Here is a 22,652-nt window from a genome sequence, read left to right on the forward strand (position 1 = left end):
CCTGCATTGTGGAACTCATTCCGACTTCAGGTATGGGACAGCTGTGATACTGGTTCGGCCACCGCGCGCATTATTACACTCTGCTGATCGAAGGCCTATCCCCCCCCCCCACACACACACACACACATGCACACACATCTCTCAAATTTCCCAGAATTGCAGCTGGAAGGTCAGGTTTGAACTTTTGGGGAGTAAAACTAGTTTGGCAGCAGGGTGGGGACTGCAAAGTAAAAGGGAATGTTGGGGGCAGTGTTCATGAAGCTGGGGCGGGCGGTTGTGGTGGATTGGTGGTGTATAAAAAACACAAAGCCCAAAAGGTTTGCATCAGTGTCCCAGAGCACTGGTGCAGAAAGCCTCTCCAACCTGTCGGAACAACACGCTGTGTGGGCTGCGCAAATATGGCACCTGTCGTGCACACCGTGGCGGTCATATTTGCATCTGTCTTTCTGCAAAGTGCATCATCGGATCCTCTCAATGACATGTAAGTAGAGCCAATCTTGACCTTTGTCTCAGCTGAACTCTGGCCGCAGCCCTTGACATAGTTGCTCCCACAGAGGAATGAAGATCGTCAGTGTTCATTTCAAACTTTGACCTGAAAATGGACGTCTGACTTTTGACGTTTCATAATTTGCTCTCTATGCTGTCTGCCCCAGATATTGCCGCGATGTGACACTTGAGTTGTTTACTCGTGCAATATTGGCCTTCTCTCCCTCTGTGCAGCATCTTTGCCGTGACCGTGAGCTCCCAGGTGAGAGGAGGGTCGCAGGAAACACTGTGTGCCCTCATCCAGGGGCCCATGGAGCCCGTCGCATTGTCTATCACCTTGGACAGCACCGTCATCCTGGAGAAGTACGTCAACCACGACTTGTACGATTGCCTGAAATTTCAGGTGCGTTGTCATCGACCCAAGTGTAAATCCACGTCGAGACCTGCAGAGAACAGAGACCGGTGATCATCATATCTGTACAAGTTTACAGTCTCTCTGTTGTCTTGCCTGTGTGTGTGTGTGTGTGTGTGTGTGTGTGTGTGTGTGTGTGTGTGTGTGTGTGTGTGTGTGTGTGTGCGTGTGTGTGTGTGTGTGTGCGCGCGCATGCATGTGTGTTCCTTGGCACTGTAGGTCCCGGTAGTGCGAACTCGTACTGTGGCAACCATAACCGTCACTGTGGAAGGGGAGAATGCCACCATGAAAAAGAAGACCAAAATCCTCATTCAGCCTCCTGCGTTCATCCACATTGTCCAGACCGATAAGCCCATCTACAAACCCGGGCAGACCGGTATGGATCACCACTATCTAAATATTGAGAGTTGAGTGACTGCATTGGGGCAAGGCAGGAACGTTGAATCAATTGAAACTCCAAAAGAGGCGATGAACTGAGCTGTCAAGGAGAACTGTTGCTATTTGTGCATCACTTCGGAATCCTTGCCAAAGGCCCGTTCATGCTGTAGAGTTGTTGGCCAATGAGTAATGGACATTTCGTTATTTTCTTGCGGTGGACATTCTACCATCTTTTCAGAAAAATCCCCTGAAATCCAAGGTCACAGGTCCGCTCATTAGTGACAAACGGGTGAACACCTCATCAGTCTCGCCTTCTCTCTGTGGCTGGTTAGTTTTCCTCAGGCGCAGTCGCTGATTCCAAACCAAATTTGAGACACTAAATGGGGCCAGAGAGTGCACATTTTTTTCACAGATTTTACTTACTCCTGCCGTGGTCAAAGTCATCATATCACAATCTGAGTCCTTTCCAAATACATTTCACATAGAAATTGTCGACCTCGACAACCCACCGAACAGAGCGAAAAATGCCCTCCTTCCGGCTTTCCCTGCATGTCATGTTTTTAAAGCAATTGCTCGAAACTTTTTCTCCTTGTGACATTCCTTTACAGTGCAGTTCCGAATTGTTTCCATGGATTCCAATTTCATCCCCGTGGACCGCCTGGTAAGTTCTCAAAAAGTTTTGAAGTGACTCCATCATGTGTGGAAATGAAAAAGCGCAAGACAGCACACGAGACGGGAGAAGTCAGTTGTGCACAAGTCAATTGACAAAAATGCATGTGACCCTCCTATCTGAACATCCTATCCGGCTGAGGGATTTTAAAGTCAGTTGTCAATGTATCATAATTACTGCACCTCAGGCCACTTAAATTTTCCCTGTATCATCTGCCAATTGATCTTTGCATCAGAAAAACTAACAGTGAGTTCAAAACAAACATGACGGCAGGCACCGTGAACAGGTTTCATTCAGTGATTTGTGAATGGTCGAGAAAAAAACAGAAGCGCTTATGAATGTGCCTTTCAACTATAATGCCTAATCGGTCCTTGTGTTGTTTGCAACTAGACTTAACAATACTGTACAACATACTATTCAGAATCAGAATCAGAATCATCTTTATTGGCCAAGTATGTAGAACACACAAGGAATTTGTCTCCGGTATAACACGCTGCACTAGTATCATCGTAAACAACAAAATCATTGAACCATTTTAGAGTAACCACTAGTTTTGAAGTACCATTTTGTGGTGCAAGAAGAGTGACTGTCAGTGACTGTTTAAGGATTTAATGGCTAGAGGGAAGAAGCTGTTTAAGTGTCTACTGGATTTGGTGCGCATGGATCTGTAGCGTCTGCCTGAGGGGAGTGGCTGAAAAAGGTGGTGGGCAGGGTGCGGGGGATCCAGGAGGATTTTCCGTGCCCTTGTCTTGATTCTTGCAGTGTGCAAGTCCTCAAGAGTGGGTAGGGCGGTGCCAACGATTTTTTCTGCCGTCCTAACTGTCCGTTGAAGTCGGATTTTGTCCTTTTTTGTGGCGGCCCCAAACCAAACCGTGATGGAAGAACACAGGATTGATTCGATGACTGCAGTGTAGAACTGTCGTAGCACCTCCTGTGGCAGGCCATGCTTCCTCAGCAGCCTCAGGAAGTACATCCGCTGCCGGGCCCTTTTCAGGATGGAGGTGGTGTTGACTTCCCACTTCATGTCCTGGGAGACTGTGATTCCCAGGAACTTGAAGGTCTCGACGGTTGACACAGGTCAGTTGGATAGTGTGAGGGGCAACTGAGGAGAAGAATGTTTCCTGAAGTCCACGATCATCTCTACAGTTTTGAGCGTGTTCAGCCCGAGGTTGTGTCGGCCGCACCAAAGCTCCAGGTGCTCCACTTGTTGGCGGTACGCAGACTCGTCGCCGTCTTTGATGAGACCGATGACCGTGGTGTCGTCTGCGAACTTTATGAGTTTGACAGCTGGATCTGTTGAGGTGCAATCGTTTGTGTAGAGAGAGAAGAGCAGTGGCGAGAGGACACATCCCTGTGGGGCTCCAGTGCTGGTGGTGCGTATTGATGATGTTGTTGCTCCCAGTCTCACCTGTTGTGTCCGTCCCGTCAGGAAGCTGAGGATCCACTGGCAGATCGTAGGGGACACACCGAGGTGGAGTAGTTTGGGGGTGAGGAGTTCCGGGATGATGGTGTTGAACGCAGAGCTGAAATCCACAAACAGAATCCTTGCGTAGGTCCCTGTGCTGTCGAGGTGCTCGAGGATGTAGTGCAGACCTATGTTGACTGCGTCTTCCACAGACCTGTTTGCCCGGTAGGCAAACTGGAGAGGGTCCAGCAGGGGTCCAGTGACGTTCTTTAGGTGATTCAGCACAAGGCGTTCAAAGGACTTCATGACCACAGACGTCAGGGCGACAGGCCTGTAGTCGTTCAGTTCCGATGTTGCCGATTTCTTGGGAACTGGGATGATGGTAGACTGTTTGAAGCAGGATGGGACCTCACACAGCTCCAGGGATCTGTTGAAGATTTGTGTGAAGACCGGAGCCAGCTGGTCAGCGCAGACTTTCAGGCAGGAGGGGGACACTTTGTCGGGCCCCGGAGCTTTCTTGATCTTTTGCTGCTTGAAGAGCCGTCTCACGTCCTGTTCGTGGATCTGTAGTGGAGAAAAAGAGGGTGGGGGGCTAGGTAGAGTGGTTTCTGGTAGAGGTGGGTGTGTGTGGGAAATGGGGGTGTCCTTTTCAAATCGGCAGAAAAACATGTTTAGTTCATTAGCAAGACCCTTATTGTTCACTGTTTGGGGGGATGGCATTCTATAGTTAGTGATTGCTTTCAGGCCATTCCATACAGATGCAGAGTCGTTAGCAGAGAACTGGTTTTTCAGCCTCTCTGCATAGCTTCTCTTTGCGATGTTAATTTCCTTTGTCAATTGGTTTCGGGCACGTTTGTACAGTGCCCGATCTCCACTTCTAAATGCGGCCTCTTTCTCTTTCCTGAGTTGCCTGAGTTTGGGAGTAAACCATGGCTTGTTATTGTTGAAGGAGCAGAACGACTTCGTTGGTACACACATGTCCTCGCAGAAACTGATGTATGATGTTACAGTGTCTGTGTATTCATCCAGTGTGCCCGTTGAAGTTTCAAAGACGCCCCAATCAGTGCAGTCTAAGCATTCTTGTAGAGCTAGCTTTGCTTCATCTGTCCATTTTTTCACAGTCTTAACAACCGGTTTAACACATTTGAGTTTCTGTCTGTATGTAGGTATTAAGTGGATTAAATTGTGGTCAGAAAGACCCAATGCTGCGCGGGCGACCGATCGGTATGCATTTTTGATTGTTGTATAGCAGTGATCTAGAATGTTGCCTTCTCTGGTGAAACAGTCTATGTGCTGCTTATATCTGGGAAGTTCACGGTTAAGATGTGCTATATTAAAATCGCCCAAAATGATCAGGGGTGACTCTGGGTATTTTAGTTCGAGTTTGTTTACTTGTTCGGCTAGCGTTTGTATCGCCGTGTTAGCGTTAGCTTGTGGCGCAATGTAAACACCGACTAGTAAAAAGGAGGTGAACTCACGTGGCGAGTAGAATGGCTTGCAGTTTAAAGACAGCGACTCCAGGTCCGGGCTGCAGTGTGCGTCGAGCTTCGTGACATCAGTGCACCATTCTTCGTTGATATAGAAGCAAATCCCACCACCTTTCGATTTCCCCGATAGCTCCGTGTCGCGGTCGGCTCGGAGAAGGCGGAAGCCGGGTAGATGTAGCGCGGGATCTGGATGGCGGTCACTGAGCCAGGTTTCAGTGAAGCAGAGCGCAGCAGAACGTGCAAATGTTTTGTTGGTCTTTGTGAGGAGAAGAAGTTCATCCATCTTGTTTGGCAGAGATCGTAGATTAGCAAGATGGATCGATGGGAGCGGGGTTCGAAATCCGCGCTGCCTGAGCTTGACGAGCACGCCGGCTCGCTTCCCCCTCCTGCGGCGGCGTCTCCATGCTCCGTACAGCGCAGCCGCTCCGCTCGCGATTAGCTCCGAAAAACCTTGTGGATTTTCGTGTGCTGGTGAAAAAAGACCGAGCGTAGACTCCCCAATGCGCAGCAACTTTTCCCTCGTGTAAGTAAGCCGCTCAGGGTCGCCAAAAACAAACGAAAATGACAAAAACAGGGATAATACTAGGGAGCGTGTGACCGAGGCTGCCATACCTGTCGGCGCCTGGTATACAGAAAAAACCGATTAAATGTAGAGCAATACTGGGTTCACATTCACATTGCAATCTAAAGCAAAGCACAGACATTGGATTTAGTTTTGGTGTTCATGAAGTCACCTTGCCAAGGGGATACGTTCTCCCGCTGAGGATTTGTCTGCACTGGGCAGGTGTAGCGATTTAAATTGACCGGGTGGATGCTGGTCTGTCAATCATGATGTTTCAGGCAAAACATTGGCAGTGGAGTAAAGGACAACAAATAACTCAAATTGATTTTCACCCGGCTTTTCACCCGGCTCCAAAATGGATCGAACATTTCAAAAGCCAACACCTGGTTCGATCACACAACCCGGCATTTTTGATTGTGGACAGGAAAGTGGGGAGAATGCTAGAATGCACGACGTGCAATCAAAGAGCACCAATGCCAGCGTGTCATGAATTGGAAAAAAATGCGCTCCAACATACAACAATGCTGCACGCGCTCTGACAAGCAGCTACTGACAGTAAAGGGCTCCTTATGGACAGCTTGATGGACTATATTGAAACGTGAATCGAGTCCAAGCAATGTGCAACACTTCTTTGTAAAATTAAATGACAAGTCATTTTCAGATACTGTTCACGCTCGCCTCGCTCAAGGTACACATATGATGTTGTACGGGTGCTTTAATCGAGGGGATAATGTTTTATAATTCAGACATGTAATTATTTCAAATGAGTGAAAAATATATAAATAAATATAAATTCACCATTTGCATTTGGAATTATGCGCGCTTATGTATGTATGTTTTTATTTTGCTTGAAGCCTTTCATATGGTAATGTCAGCGTCCAATAACATTCCTCTGATGTCATTGCCAGCATACGTTTTCATGAACATTTAAACTGTGATGTGATGTTGTGATGTATTTCCAAGAAACTGTTAGTCACGAGTCTGACTTGTCCGTTTGTTCTTTTTCAGTACACGGTGGTGGAGCTCCAGGTAAGAATCCCATTTTGAGCCACACCAACAACTGAGGCTGTATGTCCATAGACGGTGCACATGCGCTTGCCGTAAAAACTGGTACACCCTCAGGTCGCTGCCACAGCAAGTCTAGTTTACCGTGTTTGGGAAACAGGTAGACTGTGTTTGTGCCACGCTGGGTGTTACAGTTGAACGAGGGGGTATTTTTCTTTGACATAAGACAATTTGGGGTGACTAAAAGTAGATGTGACTTTAGAGCAGGTAAAACCAGGTCCAAGTTGTGGTGCGGTGAGAGTAATGTGACTTTGGTGAATTTGATCCAGGTGCAGGCAGACAGACTATACGCTCAACGGACATGTGTGATGGATGTCATTGTATTTCATTCATGGATATCACAACAGCATGGATAGAACCCCATATGAAAACCAGCTGCCCCCTTGGCCGTGACACAGCTGTGTGGGTGGAGGGTGTCAAAACGATCGAAGGTGGTCTCCAATCGCCCTCTTTATAGTGGTGATCTGTAATGTGATGGCCCTTGCCAACATGACATCATCCACCTGTGGAGTTCTGCCTGCATTTCCTTGTAAACGTATTCTGTGTGTGAATCATTCTCGCTTCCACAATGTCGAAGACTGGTTGCGACTCTCCGACACTTAATTGTCGGAGAGTCAGGGAGTGAGTGGAGCCACCTCCATTGGCCAGGAATTTTTGCTGTTGTGAAAATTGGCTTTCCCACATTTAACAACAAAGGGCTAATTGGAATTGGAAAGGAAGCTTTTTTTTTTTTATTCGACAAGAATCAAAGCTGGAATTCCCACTGATAATGAGCCACATAAAGTTAAAAAAAATGTGCTGTTCTTCTTCAAGTTGTCTGGAGATGGTCACTTGCAACTCCACGATGACAGCACACTTTTGTCTTTTGTCTGTCTGTCCATGTAGGACCCCAATTCTTATCGGATTGCTCAGTGGTTGGATAAATTTGTTTCGGCGGGAATCCTTGATCTTTCCCATCCCATGATTGAAGAGGCAACACAAGGAACCTACATTATTACCGCCACCACGGACAAAGGAGAGAAAATCTCCCACAGCTTTGACATCAAGGAATATGGTCTGCTACAGTTGCGACGAAATGGTTGTGTTCGCTTCACCTTCCTTTTTTGCTTCATGAGCATTTATTCTTGTTCTTTCTTTAGTTTTGCCCAAATTTGAGGTAACTGTTGACCTCCCGAGTGTGATTTCAATCTTGGACCAGGAGGTCACGTTCAAGATTTGTGGAAAGTAAGTGTTTTAAAACTGAGTGAAAATATTTGACATCAAATGTCTTGTCATTAGTCTGAAACGTAAATTTCCGAACAGCACTCACCATTGCTGCACGTGAGCAATAATAAAGTTAAAAGTGTCTGATTGTGCTTTCCTTTTGCTTCTCCGGTCAGATACACTTACGGGAAGCCAGTTGTTGGCTCAGTCAAGGCGGAGTTTTGTCGGAACGCTGTCCGCTATTCCTGGCGTTCCCCGGTTCAGACAGATGTCTGCAAGACATATAAACTGGAAGTGAGTAGCTGACAATATTGTCTGTCCCTTTGTGTAATGCCACGAACTGCATTCGTCAAAAATTGGAACACTCTTCCAGACCGATCGCAGCGGCTGTGCTTTCGAAACGGTGAGCATGGCAGACTTTGACCTCAACATGTATATGTATGAAGATATTTTTGTGGTGGATGCTGAACTGGAAGAGCATGGCACAGGTAAGCCAGTGAAACATTTTTAGAACCATCATGTTGCTGATACCACTTGATGACTGGTTCGAATGAATAATCCTCTTTCCCATTTAGGGGTGATGGTGAAAGGTACAGGGCGGGCACGCTTCAGTGCCGTTGTCAGAACAGTCACTTTTGAAGATGCACCCAAAGCCTACAAGCCTGGCATCGCATTTCAGGGAAAGGTACTCACTTTTTTTCAAGTGGTATGAAAGCCAACGTAAGACCATGTCTAACGAATGAGCCCAAGGACAAATAGCCTTCAAAAGCGGACAATCAATTCCAGAGGGATTTGAACCGTAGCGGTCAAAGATTTGGATGACAGTCATCACAATGTCAAGAAAGTTGAACATTTAAGATCAAATTTTCTTGAAAAGGTTTTAGTACATGAATACTTGAACTTGAAGAGGAAATCAACGCGATTTTTCATGACTTTCAACATGGTATTCTGGTGACAATTGCTTTGATTACAGTAAAATCCACCCGTTTTTGTCCATCTGAGGGGACAGTCATTTTGTCACTTGCTGTCAACTGAAAATGACATCACAGTTGCTCAGGGCTCAGGTCATGACCAAGCATGGCTCAGCTTCAGCAAACAGGTGAGCCGTGGTTGGTCATGACCTGTGTCCTGAGCAAGTTAGAGGTCATTTTCAGTTTCCTGGCTTTTATTGTCAAGTATTTTGGGTCCATACAATTTAAATGCTTCGTTGTTCAAGGTAATGTTGCAACATCCGGAGTTTAATTCATCTGTGATAATTTATTATTGTGAGTCTCTCAAGCAGTGCGGTGGTCAAAGAAGGGAAGTTCAGATGATGACGCTGCGGTTAGTGCTTTTTGCAATTGCTGCTATTCGTAGCCAGAATGCCACTCGAGAGACCAAAGTACGAACCAATCCCAACCATACTTGACCGCACCTCTAATACCTAATTGTTGACGTGCATGATGGGAACGTGTTTCATTTTGTAGGCTATTTAAGCGACCAATTTAAGGTGTAGCCATCCAAAACCTTAAATGGCTCAACATTTTTTCCCCATTCTTCTTGTTTGCAGGTCAAAATGACTGGTCCAGACAACAAACCCGTCGCCAATGAGTCTGTCTCCTTATTCAGCCCGAACTCTATCACTTTAACACTCATCACAAACTCAGAAGGCATGGCTTCCTTTACACTGGACACCAGCAAATGGAGCGGTTATGTCAGTCTCAAGGTTTGTGACTAATGTGTTGTTGTTAGGCTACTGTGGTGCAAATTTGAGGAATGACGTTATTTAGTTTTTTTGTTTTTTTTGTCTGTTTGTTTGTTTAACCAACGCAGTCAGAGACTAAATATATCAAGATAAGTACAAGAAAAATGTTGTTATCTATGTATTAAAATCTACACAATGTTACCATAAATAGTGTCTGATGCCAATGACATGAGCAGATGGAGATTGCCATGCAATTACCGTATTTTTAGGACCATAAGTCCACTTTGTTTCATAGTTTGGCTCGTCCTCTGATTTCTCCTCAGATGTACCGTAATTTGGATATACAGTATTGAGATTACAATTTGGACAAGCACCACCAATCCCCGTTCCCGATGATGTGTTCTGAAATTAATTCTGATGCCGTAATGCCACTCTGGGAGTGGATGCGTTCTGAAATAGTCACCAAGTGCCCAAAGTGATGTTCAAATGTGTCGTTCGGTTATTCACAGTGCCCCAAAGAGTACCGGAGTCCAGTGTGTCAAGGAAGGCAGGATGCAGAAATCGATGGGATTTCCATCCATCCATCCATCCATCTTCTACCGCTTATCCGGGGCCGGGTCGCGGGGGCAACAGCTTTAGCAGGGAAGCCCAGACTTCCCTCTCCCTAGCTACTTCTTCCAGCTCTCCCCGGGGGATCCCGATGCGTTCCCAGGCCAGCTGGGTGACATAGTCTCTCCAGCGTGTCCTGGGTCTTCCTCGGGGTCTCCTCCCGGTGGGACATGCCCGGAACACCTCACCAGGGAGGCGTTCAGGAGGCATCCGAATCAGATGGCCAAGACACCTCATCTGGCTCCTCTCGATGTGGAGGAGAAGCGACTCGACTCTGAGAACCTCCCGGATGACCGAGCTTCTCACCTTATCTCTAAGGGAGAGCCCGGACACCCTGCGGAGAAAACTCATTTCGGCCGTTTGTATCCGGGATCTCGTTCTTTCGGTCACGACCCATAGCTCGTGGCCATAGATGAGGGTTGGAACGTAGATCGACCGGTAAATTGAGAGCTTCGCCCTTTGGCTCAGCCCCTTCTTCACCACGACAGACCGATACAACGTCCGCATCACAGCAGACGCTGCACCGATACGCCTGTCGATCTCTCGCTCCCTCCTGCCCTCACTCGTGAACAAGACCCCAAGATACTTAAACTCCTCCACTTGGGGCAAGATCTCCCCCCCGACCCGGAGGGGGCACTCCACCCTTTTCCGACTGAGGACCATGGTTTCAGATTTGGAGGTGCTGATTTTCATCCCAACCGCTTCACACTCGGCTGCGAAACGCTCCAGTGAGAGTTGGAGAGCCCTGTTTGAAGGAGCCAACAGCACCACATCATCTGCAAAAAGCAGGGATGCAATACTGAGGCCCCCAAAACGGACCCCCTCAACGCTTCGGCTGCGCCTAGAGATTCTGTCCATAAAGGTTATAAACCGAATCGGTGACAAAGGGCAGCCTTGGCGGAGTCCTACCCTCACTGGAAACGATTCTGACTTACTGCCGGCAATGCGAACCAAACTCTGACATCGGTGGTATAGTGACCGAACAGCCCGTATCACGGGGTTCGGTACTCCATACCCACGAAGCACCCCCCATAGAACTCCCCGAGGGACACAGTCAAACGCCTTCTCCAAGTCCACACAACACATGTAAACTGGTTGGACGAATTCCCACATACCCTCGAGAACCCTGCTAAGGGTGTAGAGCTGGTCCACTGTTCCACGGCCGGGACGAAAACCACACTGCTCCTCCTCAATCTGATGCTCGACTTCCTGACGGACCCTCCTCTCCAGCACCCCTGAATAGACCTTACCAGGGAGGCTGAGGAGTGTGATCCCTCTGTAGTTGGAACACACCCTCCGGTCCCCCTTTTTAAAAAGAGGGACTACCACCCCGTCTGCCAATCCAGAGGCTTCCATGGCCTCACCGAACTCTTCCCATGCTCGGTTTTTGCCTCTGCGACCACCAAAGCTGCGTTCCGCTTGGCCAGTAGATACCCGTCAGCTGCCTCTGGGGTCCCACAGGCCATAAAGGCTCGATAGGACTCCTTCTTCAGCTTGACGGCATCCCTTACTGCTGGTGTCCACCAGCGAGTACGGGGATTGCCGCCACGACAGGCACCAACCACCTTACGGCCACAACTCAGATTGGCCGCCTCAACAATAGAGGCACGGAACACGGTCCACTCGGACTCAATGTCCCCCGTCTCACCCGGAACATGGGAAAAGCTCTGTCGGAGGTGGGAGTTGAAACTCCTTCTGACAGGGGATTCCGGCAGACGCTCCCAACAAACCCTCACAATACGTTTGGGTCTGCCAGGACGGACCGGCATCTTCCCCCACCATCGGAGCCTACTCATCACCAGGTGGTGATCAGTTGACAGCTCCGCCCCTCTCTTCACCCGAGTGTCCAGAACATGCGGCCGCAAATCCGATGACACGACCACAAGGTCAATCATGGAACTACGGCCTAGGGTGTCCTGGTGCCAAGTGCACATGTGGACACCCTTATGTTTGAACAAGGTGTTCGTTATGGACAGTCCATGACGAGCACAGAAGTCCAATAACAAAACACCACTCGAGTTCTGATTGGGGGGGGGCGTTCCTCCCAATCACGCCCCTTCAGGTCTCACTGTCATTGCCCATGTGAGCATTGAAGTCCCCCAGTAGAACAAGGGAGTCCCCAGCAGGAGTACTCTCCAGCACACCCTCCAAGGACTCCAAAAAGGGTGGGTATGCTGAGCTGCTGTTTGGTGCATATGCACAAACAACAGTCAGGACCCGTCCCCCCACCCGCAGGCGAAGGGATGCAACCCTCTCGTCCACCGGTGTGAACCCCAATGTACAGGCACTGAGCCGGGGGGCAATGAGCATGCCCACACCTGCTCTGCGCCTCTCACCGTGAGCAACTCCAGAGTGAAAGAGAGTCCAACCCCTCTCGAGAGGACTGGTACCAGAACCTAGGCTGTGTGTGGAGGCAAGTCCGACTATATCCAGTCTGAACTTCTCTGCCTCACACACCAGTTCGGGCTCCTTCCCTGCCAGAGAGGTGACATTCCATGTCCCAAGAGCTAGCTTCTGCAGCCGAGGATCGGACCGCCAGGGTCCCCACCTTTGGCTGCCGCCCAGCTCGCATTGCACCCGACCCCTTTGACCCCTCCCACGGGTGGTGAGACCATGAGAAGGGGGACCCACGTTGCCTCTTCGGGCTGAGCCCGGCCACCAGGCGCTCGCCAACGAGCCCCACCTCCAGGCCTGGCTCCAGAGGGGGGCCCCGGTGACCCGCGTCCGGGCAAGGGAAACTGAGTAGGATCGATTTTATATTTCATAAGGGGCTTTGTGAGCCGTGCTTTGTCTGGTCCCTCACCTAGGACCTGTTTGCCATGGGTGACCCTGCCAGGGGCATAAAGCCCCAGACAACTTAGCTCCTAGGATCATTGGGACACACAAACCCCTCCACCACGGTAAGGTGACGGCTCACGGAGAGGCGATGGGATTTCTTCCTCCGAAAAAACACCAACAAACCGCGTAATGTCTAAGTAAATTTCCAAACACAAACAGGCATGACAAAACTTCCGTCTCCAGCTACATCAAAATTTATCTTAGATCTCGGGAATAATCCGAAGAGAGGTGGATTACACAAGTGTAGACATGGATAAGGTTTAAAATGAAAAAAAAGTTTACTGACAAAAACGCAAGACCAACAAATTACAACTAAAGACGCCTAACAATGAACGAGGAAATAACGAAACAAGCCAAAAACACTTGCAAAAGGCAAGGTTAAATATCAACGTAAAGAACTTGTCAGAAAAGGACAAGTAGATCCAAATCACGACAATACTTTTACAGAGGAAAGAAGAAAAAGGAAATACAAGAAACTATGTAAACAAAAGGGAGGAGAAGCTACATGGCAAAAAATATAAAAGATCATGTTGTCATGCCTGGCCGCTTGCGTATATTTTTGTCACCAGCTTCACTCTTTCATCCGCAAGTAGAAAGTAAACATGATCAAGGATTTTTGTAAGACACAGTGCATACATACTGTATTTTTATGTCTTTGCGGCGGCCGGATGTCTCTGCCCTGCTTAAACCTGGAAATTGACTTTTCGTCTGTGTGAAAATTTCTGTGTGCATTTTGATTGCCTATAATTAGCAACGTTGCCACATAGCACAACAACAAATGGGATTTCATCTGGCTCAGAATTTCACCATTGTTTTGTTGTGTGTTAACAGGCCATGTCCAAATTGGATGATGACAATGAACTGTACATTCCAGAAATACGGAAACCCGAGTACAGAGCAGCCTATCATGGCATTCCTGTCTTCTACTCAAAGAGTCAGAGTTTTTTGAAGCTCATGCAGGTTAGCGGGAAGATCTCCTGCGACAAAGACGCCATGCTACGAGCTCGGTACATCATCCAGGGAAAGGAGCTCAAGGAGGGTCAGATGACCTTAGACTTTTTCTACTTGGTGAGTTGTTGAGGAATCTACGAACAGAATGATATCATGTTTGAAGTTCCATGTAATATGGTTCTGTCTAGACCGGTTGTGTATTTTGCACCCCCAAATGTCTACCCTCGGGTGTCTGGCTGTCTCGGGAGAGGCTCTTTGAATCCACACTTATCACAAAACCGCTAAAGTGCCAACAGATAGAAGAAGGCTAGACTCGGTAAACAGTTTAGGAACGAAGTGTTGTAGAACATCAAAAGACTGTCTGGTAACTGGTTGCGGCCCAAGGGACCATTTGTCATCTGCAAAGTCTGCGACTTGTTTATTGGTTGGAGATGGTGTTCAAGTATCTGTGGTTCAAAGCGTGACAAATGTTAATCACATCTCCGACCAAGGGGCTGGACTGGGGGCGTAGTATGCAAATACGGGGGGGGGGGTCAGTTTCTTTCTTGTATTTTGCAAATATAAACAAAAAAAAGACCAGCTCGGAACAAGAGGGACTTTGAGTGTGATCGCGGAGCAACTGCCCGCCGTTCGCTCTGAGAGATCCGCTCCCGTTAGGCTGCACCAACAACCTTCCCTGAGTTGAGTTCTTCTATTTAAACTTGTCTGGGTATAGCTATGACATGCGTCCAGTTGGTCTCTGTACTGACAGCTTCAGTCTGCACAAGAAATTCGAGCACCCTCTAACAAGCACACTGAATACACACGTTTCAAACGCATGTGGGTGAGTATGGTCACACTTGACTTTGATTCTATCTGTACTTCTTAGGTGATGTCCAAAGGAACAATTGTGCAGCATGGCCATCTCCCAGTGTCTGTTACAGTGGGCTCAGGTAATCTTTAATTTGAAATGATTTCATTGACTGGGTTGTCACAAGGTATGCTTATTTCCTTCCACATTTTGATCATCTGATAGATCGATAGCTGTTTCATTCTTCTGCTTGGATGTTTTGACTTGTCAGTCAAACATGATTTCGAATGTAATTTATGTAATTGTAATTTGTAATTAAAATAGTCCTAAAAAATTGATTATCCAGAGTATTTTATCAAAGACAAAAATACTACCCCTCCGTGAGCCGTCACCTTACCGTGGTGGAGGGGTTTGCATGTCCCAATGATCCTAGGAGCTAAGTTGTCTGGGGCTTTATGCCCCTGGCAGGGTCACCCATGGCAAACAGGTTCTAGGTGAGGGGCCAGACAAAGCATGGCTCATAGACCCTTATGATGACTACAATATATGGACCAAGGCTTCCCTTGCCCGGACGCGGGTCACCGGGGCCCCACTCTGGAGCCAGGCCTGGAGGTGGGGCTCGTTGGCAAGCGCCTGGTGGCCGGGCCTACACCCATGGGGCCCGGCCGGGCACAGCCCGAAGAGGCAACGTGGGTCCCCCTTCCCATGGGCTCACCACCCATGAGAGGGGCCAAAGGGGTCGGGTGCTATGTGAGCTGGGCGGCAGCCAAAGACGGGGACCCTGGCGGTCCGATCCTCGGCTGCAGAAGCTAGCTCTTGGGACATGGAATGTCACCTCTCTGGCAGGGAAGGAGCCCGAGCTGGTGTGTGAGGCAGAGAATTTCCGACTGGATATAGTCGGACTTGCCTCCACACACAGCTTGGGTTCTGGTACCAGTTCTCTCGAGAGGGGTTGGACTCTCTTCCACTCTGGAGTTGCTCACGGTGAGAGGCGCAGAGCAGGTGTGGGCATTCTCATTGCCCCCCGGCTCAGTGCCTGTACATTGGGGTTCACACCGGTAGACGAGAGGGTTGCCTCCCTCCGCCTTCGGGTGGGTGGACGGGTCCTGACTGTTGTTTGTGCATATGCACCAAACAGCAGCTCAGCATACCCACCCTTTTTGGAGTCCTTGGAGGCTGTGCTGGAGAGTACTCCTGCTGGGGACTCCCTTGTTCTGCTGGGGGACTTGAATGCTCACGTGGGCAATGACAGTGAGACTTGGAGGGGCATGATTGGGAGAACGGCCCCCCCGATCAGAACTCGAGTGGTGTTTTGTTATTGGACTTCTGTGCTCGCCACGGATTGTCCATAACGAACACCTTGTTCAAACATAAGGGTGTCCATATGTGCACTTGGCACCAGGACACCCTAGGCCGCAGTTCGATGATCGACTTTGTAGTTGTATCATTGGATTTGCGGCCGCATGTTCTGGACACTCGGGTGAAGAGAGAGGTGGAGCTGTCAACTGATCACCACCTGGTGGTGAGTAGGCTCCGATGGTGGGGGAAGATGCCAGTCCGTCCTGGCAGACCCAAACGTATCGTGAGGGTTTGTTGGGAGCGGCTGGCGGAATCCCCTGTCAGAAGGAGTTTCAACTCCCACCTTCGACAGAGCTTTTCCTATGTTCCGGGGGAGGCGGGGGACATTGAGCCCGAGTGGACCATGTTCTGTGCCTCTATTGTTGAGGCGGCCAATCTGAGTTGTGGCCGTAAGGTGGTTGGTGCCTGTCGTGGCGGCAACCCCCGTACTCGCTGGTGGATACCAGCAGTAAGGGATGCCGTCAAGCTGAAGAAGGAGTCCTATCGAGCCTTTATGGCCTGTGGGACCCCAGAGGCAGCTGACGGGTATCGACTGGCCAAGCGGACCGCGGCTTCGGTGGTCGCTGAGGCAAAAACCCGAGCGTGGGAAGAGTTCGGTGAGGCCATGGAAGCCGACTTCCGGACGGCTTCGAGGAAATTCTGGTCCACCATCCGACGTCTCAGGAGGGGGAAGCAGTGCACCACTAACACTGTGTACAGTGGGGATGGGGCGCTGCTGACTTCGACTCGGGACGTTGTGAACCGGTGGGCAGAGTACTTTGAAAACCTCCTCAACTCCACCAACACGCCTTCCTTGGAGGAAGCAGAGCCCGGGGACTCTGAGGTGGGCTCTCCTATCTCTGTGGTTGAAGTCACCGATGTGGTTAAAAAGCTCCTCGGTGGCAAGGCCCCAGGGGTGGATGAGATCCGCCCGGAGTTCCTCAAGGCCCTGGATGTTGTGGGGCTGTCCTGGTTGACACGCCTCTGCAACATCGCGTGGTCAACAGGGAGAGTGCCTCTGGATTGGCAGACCGGGGTGGTAGTCCCTCTTTTTAAAAAGGGGGACCGGAGAGTGTGTTCCAACTACAGAGGGATCACACTCCTCAGCCTCCCTGGTAAGGTCTATTCAGGAGTGCTGGAGAGGAGGGTACGTCAGGAAGTCGAGCCTCAGATTGAGGAGGAGCAGTGTGGTTTCCGTCCCGGCCGTGGAAAAGTGGACCAGCTCTACACCCTTAGCAGGGTCCTTGAGGGTATGTGGGAATTCGCCCAACCAGTCTACATGTGTTTTGTGGACTTGGAGAAGGCGTTTGACCGTGTCCCTCGGGGAGTTCTGTGGGGGGTGCTTCGTGGGTATGGGGTACCGAACCCCCTGATACGGGCTGTTCGGTCACTATACCACCGATGTCAGAGTTTGGTTCGCATTGCCGGCAGTAAGTCGGAATCGTTTCCAGTAGGGGTAGGACTCCGCCAAGGCTGCCCTTTGTCGCCGATTCTGTTCATAACTTTTATGGACAGAATTTCTAGGCGCAGCCGAAGCGTTGAAGGGGTCCGTTTTGGGGGCCTCAGTATTGCATCCCTGCTTTTTGCAGATGATGTGGTGCTGTTGGCTCCTTCAAACGGGGCTCTCCAACTCTCACTGGAGCGTTTCACAGCCGAGTGTGAAGCGGTTGGGATGAAAATCAGCACCTCCAAATCTGAAACCATGGTCCTCAGTCGGAAAAGGGTGGAGTGCCCCCTCCGGGTCGGGGAGGAGATCTTGCCCCAAGTGGAGGAGTTCAAGTATCTTGGGGTCTTGTTCACGAGTGGGGGCAGGAGGGAGCGGGAGATCGACAGGCGGATCGGTGCAGCGTCTGCTGTGATGCGGACGTTGTATCGGTCTGTCGTGGTGAAGAAGGAGCTGAGCCAAAGGGCGAAGCTCTCAATTTACCGGTCGATCTACGTCCCAACCCTCATCTATGGTCACGAGCTATGGGTCGTGACTGAAAGAACGAGATCCCGGATACAAGCGGCCGAAATGAGTTTTCTCCGCAGGGTGTCCGGGCTCTCCCTTAGAGATAAGGTGAGGAGCTCGGTCATCCGGGAGGGGCTCAGAGTCGAGCCGCTTCTCCTCCACATCGAGAGGAGCCAGATAAGGTGGCTTGGGCATCTGATTCGGATGCCTCCTGAGCGCCTCCCTGGTGAGGTGTTCCGGGCATGTCCCAACGGGAGGAGACCCCGAGGAAGACCCAGGACACGCTGGAGAGACTACGTCACCCAGCTGGCCTGGGAACGCCTCGGGATCCCCCAGGGAGAGCTGGAAGAAGTAGCTAGGGAGAGGGAAGTCTGGGCTTCCCTGCTAAAGCTGTTGCCACCGCGACCCGGCCCCGGATAAGCGGTAGAAGATGGATGGATGGATGGATGGACAAAAATACTATTTTGGAAAAAACTGCAGAAATAGCAACTGAATTTAATGAGTATTTTGTCAACATCGGCAGTAACCTAGCAAAACAAATTCCTGATCCAACAAACTTGTTTAAAATAGATACGTAGATACGTAGAAAAAAACCTCCTCCACGATGTTCCTTACTGCTGTAAAACAAGAAGTATCAAATATTATAAAAACTTTTAAAAATAAAAAGTCAACTGATTGCTTTAATATTGATATGACAATAATCAAGCAGATTATAGAATATGTAGTGCGACCTTTCACGCACATATGCAACCTGTCATTCAAAGCTGGTATCTTTCCATCAAAAATGAAAATTGCTAAAGTTATTCCAATCTATAAAAGTGGAGAAAAACATCTGTTTACAAATTATAGACCAATATCACGACTCCCACAATTTTCAAAAATATTAGAAAAACTATTTTCTCGCAGACTTGATAGCTTTATACAAAAGCATGCGCTGTTAAGCGAGAATCAATATGGCTTCAGGAAAAAACGGACCACCTCAATGGCAGTTATGGAGTTTCTAGAAGCAATAGCCACTAATATAGACAACAAAGAATTTACTGTTGGGGTTTTCCTAGATCTAAAAAAAGCGTTTGACACAATACATCACAGTATATTATTGAAAAAACTAGAAAGATATGGCATTAGAGGTGTAGCTTATAAATGGATAAAAAGTTATTTAGAAAACAGATATCAGTACGTGCAACTCAACAATAAAAAAACAAATCAACTGAAAATCACTCACGGAGTTCCTCAGGGGTCAATGCTTGGTCCAAAAGTATTCATTTTATATATCAATGATATCTGCAAGGTCTCAAAACAATTTAAATGTGTCCTATTTGCTGATGATACAACGTTCTGGAATAAATCTGAAACAGCTCCTGACTAGTGTAGAAAAAGAATTAAACAAATTAAAAAACTGGTTCGACAGAAATAAATTGTCATTTAACCTAAAAAAAATTGAAGTTAATTGTTTTTGGCACAAGACCAATCAAACACCAAGCTAAAATTATGGTAAACTCAATTGAGATGGAAAGAGCGTATGAAACCAAGTGTCTCGGATTAGTAATAGACTCAAAACTATGTTGGAAGCCACGTATCGATAATGTAAAAAGAAAAATAGCCAAAACCGGAGGGATCCTCTACAAAACCAAGGAAGTGCTAAATAAGAGATCTTTGTAAACATTATACACTTCATTATTATTACCATATTTGACCTACTGTGTGGAAATATGGGGGAATGCCTGCAAAACAAACACACTCCCTATTCTAAAACTACAAAAAAAAGCAATTCGAATTATTAATAGATTAAAATATACGGAACCCACAAATCCACTATTTATCAAATTAAATACGATGAAATTTTATGACCTGGTTGACTTTAAAATCGCCCAATTAATGTACAAAGCACACAATAACCTGCTCTGCCAAAACATTCAGAAGTTTTTCAAAATTCGAGAAAGCAGCTGTGATTTAAGAGTTACCAACTCATTCAAAAATCTCAAAACAAGAACAAACATCAAGCAAAGAAGTCTATCTATCAAAGGTGTTAATCTGTGGAATAATCTCGAAACGGACCTGAAAATGAGTATCGGTAAATCGCTTGCTGAGTTCAAAAACAAATTCAAAAAAATAGTACAAACAACCTACATCAATCAGAGTTAAAATGATAAATTCTAAACATTAAATATAATGATAAATCAGAACTAAGTTGATAAATAGAGAAAGGTATTGAAATATCCATTATGAATACAAAGAAAATTGACACAAGAGTGCCAGGGTGTGGATGTATATAATCCCGATACAAACCAAAAGTTGTAAAAATATCACACTTAATGGTAAAGTATGAGCCTTAATGGAGATTTCTTTCTTCTTACTTTTTTCTTTTCTGATTGATATAAAAATGATTTATTAGATATAAACACGTAACGGGGTAGGACTAGATAAGTTTCATCCTGCAAAATCCTGTTCTTGCCTCTGTCAGTGAACAAAGGGGAGGTGACCATCCCACTCCATCAAGTGATCAACCTGGCACCCTTTGCTCAGGTTGTAGTTTACACGGTGTTGCCTGGTGGCGAGGCTGTGGCTGACAGCCAGAACTTCCCCATCGAACTCTGTCTCAAAAACAAGGTTGTACCTGGTGATGACCAAGCACAAATGATACATACTTACCCTGTGAATGAAATTAATGTTGTAAATGTAAAATGCGATTTGAAATCGCCACTGACCTCAACTGTTGTCTTTTGTTCAGGTTTCTCTTGAATTCCCGTCCGTCCAGGAGCTTCCAGCGGAGAAAACCACATTGAAACTCCAGGCTCAGCCTGGCTCTTTGTGCTCTGTTCGAGCCATTGACCAGAGCATCCTATTGCTGCAGTCAGAGAGGGAACTCACCGTTGGCTATGTAAGACTAAATATAGAACTGAAATGAATCAATTTCTGATGCATATCAGCCAGGAGGCTTGGCCAACAAAATCAAAGGTAGCATATTTTCCGGACTATCAGGCGGTTTGGAGTATCAGGCGCACCTTCAATGAATGGCCTATTTTTAAACTGTTTTCATCACTCGGGCAGAAGGCACATTGTAAGGCACATGGAATAGAAGCTACATCAGTGGCTGTAGTTGCGTTCTACATCCATGAGATGAAGCTACGCTAAAGGGAATATATTACAATGCAGCTTTATTTATACAGGGCTACAATAACTGCTGTAGCTGAAACAAAGCGCTTTACAGAACATTTAAAAGACTGCATCCAACAAATCAGAATATTGATCCATATAAAAGGTTCATCAGAATATAAGGCGCACAGGTGGCTTTTGAGAAGATTGAATGCTTTTAGAAGGGAAGTAGAGTGCAGAAAATATGGAATAATAATATAGGATACAAATATTGATAATGGCAGTGTTACTTTTCTTTTTTTTCACAATAGAGTCCTGAATTTTGATTTTGACTTTTGAGGTCTGCAAAAACAAAGTTCCAAAAATTACATTCCAGCAGATCAGTTTTTTAAAAATATTTTTTCTTGTGCTTAAACAGCATGCAACCATTCAGAAATACCAAATTTAATCTGAAATTTATTTTTTTGTTTGAAATCGCCGCAGTGAAGAAGTTTCTCACCAAGAAATTTCAGTTTGTTGCACTCAACACTGACCAAGTCGTCAGCCACTCACAAGACACAGAGACAAAAACAATTTATACCGAGGGACAAGTTTGAACGTTCCATCAACATTCCATGCATTTTTTTGGAATACGGGAGCAAATCAGTGGTCCCAGAGAAAACCCATGCAGGTACAAGTGGAAAATGCAAACTCCACACAGGGAGTCCAGAGACCAGATACAAACCCTTGACATCTGCAATGTGAGGCATTCATTCATTCATTCATCTTCCGTACCGCTTGATCCTCACTAGGGTCGCGGGGGTGCCGGAGCCCATCCCAGCCGTCTCCGGGCAGTAGGCGGGGGACACCCTGAATCGGTTGCCAGCCAATCGCAGGGCACACAGAAACGAACAACCATTCGCACTCACACTCACACCTAGGGACAATTTAGAGTGTTCAATCAGCCTGCCACGCATGTTTTTGGAATGTGGGAGGAAACCGGAGCACCCGGAGAAAACCCACGCAGGCCCGGGGAGAACATGCAAACTCCACACAGGGAGGCCGGAGCTGGAATCGAACCCGGTACCTCTGCACTGTGAAGCCGACGTGCTAACACGCAGATGTGCTCAAAATTAGAAACTTGCACTTCAAATGAAGTCATTGATTTGATCATGTGTTTCACTTTGTGTAGGTGTACGATCAGCTGCCTCTGCAGAAGCTGATGGGATACCCATATGAGATCGAAGACTTTGAGCCATTTCCTTGCTTTCCGAGGCCCACACCATTTCCGAGGCCCATACCATTCCCTGAAGAGGAGATGGTGGCACAGCGGCGCAAGCGCTCACCTTATTTTGGACCAACCACTCAAAAAAATGACGTTTACAGCATCTTCAAAGTAAGGCTTTGGACTTGATTCTTACGGCGGCTACATCAAGTACTATTGATTTTGGCCTTTGTTATTTTTAGGGGATGTGAGTATCGGGCTTGTGGGCCGCATGGGGCCCACTCACAATCCGTGACCTGCTGTTGCAAAATCATTGTAAAGTCTAAATATTAAGGAGAATAAGCATGGCCATTTTATTTTCAAAATTGTGTTTTGGATAGCCTATTTCCTGTGTCACTTTAGGTATGATGAATGCTACGGTTGTGGTGTTTGTGTATTTGCATGCTTGAGTGGGAGAGGTGTGCATGAGAAAAGCGAGCGTAGCCAAATGTTACGTGTTTACTTTTGTTAGCATCTTTCTTTT

At 47.5% G+C, this 22,652-nt stretch overlaps 2 protein-coding genes across 2 annotated transcripts in view; one reads left to right on the forward strand and one right to left on the reverse strand.

Moving 5' to 3' along the window:
* The first annotated feature begins 371 nt into the window (after window positions 1-371).
* The window catches only part of LOC127609278 (alpha-2-macroglobulin-like protein 1), an 87,598-nt gene continuing 65,317 nt past the window's right edge, over window positions 372-22,652 (forward strand). The window contains exons 1-16 of the mRNA XM_052079128.1: window positions 372-481; window positions 721-889; window positions 1,118-1,274; window positions 1,885-1,937; window positions 6,409-6,429; window positions 7,351-7,519; window positions 7,605-7,689; window positions 7,845-7,962; window positions 8,042-8,156; window positions 8,244-8,353; window positions 9,218-9,373; window positions 13,631-13,867; window positions 14,619-14,682; window positions 20,294-20,439; window positions 20,561-20,710; window positions 22,097-22,300. Of these exons, the coding sequence (XP_051935088.1) occupies window positions 399-481; window positions 721-889; window positions 1,118-1,274; window positions 1,885-1,937; window positions 6,409-6,429; window positions 7,351-7,519; window positions 7,605-7,689; window positions 7,845-7,962; window positions 8,042-8,156; window positions 8,244-8,353; window positions 9,218-9,373; window positions 13,631-13,867; window positions 14,619-14,682; window positions 20,294-20,439; window positions 20,561-20,710; window positions 22,097-22,300 (2,037 nt within the window). The 5' untranslated portion in view covers window positions 372-398. The remainder of the gene's footprint in view (window positions 482-720; window positions 890-1,117; window positions 1,275-1,884; window positions 1,938-6,408; window positions 6,430-7,350; window positions 7,520-7,604; window positions 7,690-7,844; window positions 7,963-8,041; window positions 8,157-8,243; window positions 8,354-9,217; window positions 9,374-13,630; window positions 13,868-14,618; window positions 14,683-20,293; window positions 20,440-20,560; window positions 20,711-22,096; window positions 22,301-22,652) is intronic.
* LOC127609257 (uncharacterized) overlaps window positions 11,848-22,652 on the reverse strand; it is a 123,811-nt gene continuing 113,006 nt past the window's right edge. Inside the window, exon 2 of the mRNA XM_052079100.1 lies at window positions 11,848-12,279. Within this exon, the coding sequence (XP_051935060.1) occupies window positions 12,020-12,279 (260 nt within the window). The 3' untranslated portion in view covers window positions 11,848-12,019. The remainder of the gene's footprint in view (window positions 12,280-22,652) is intronic.

Source organism: Hippocampus zosterae, chromosome 10 (assembly GCF_025434085.1).
Source record: "Hippocampus zosterae strain Florida chromosome 10, ASM2543408v3, whole genome shotgun sequence".
In the NCBI taxonomy this organism is placed as follows: Eukaryota; Metazoa; Chordata; class Actinopteri; order Syngnathiformes; family Syngnathidae; genus Hippocampus; species Hippocampus zosterae.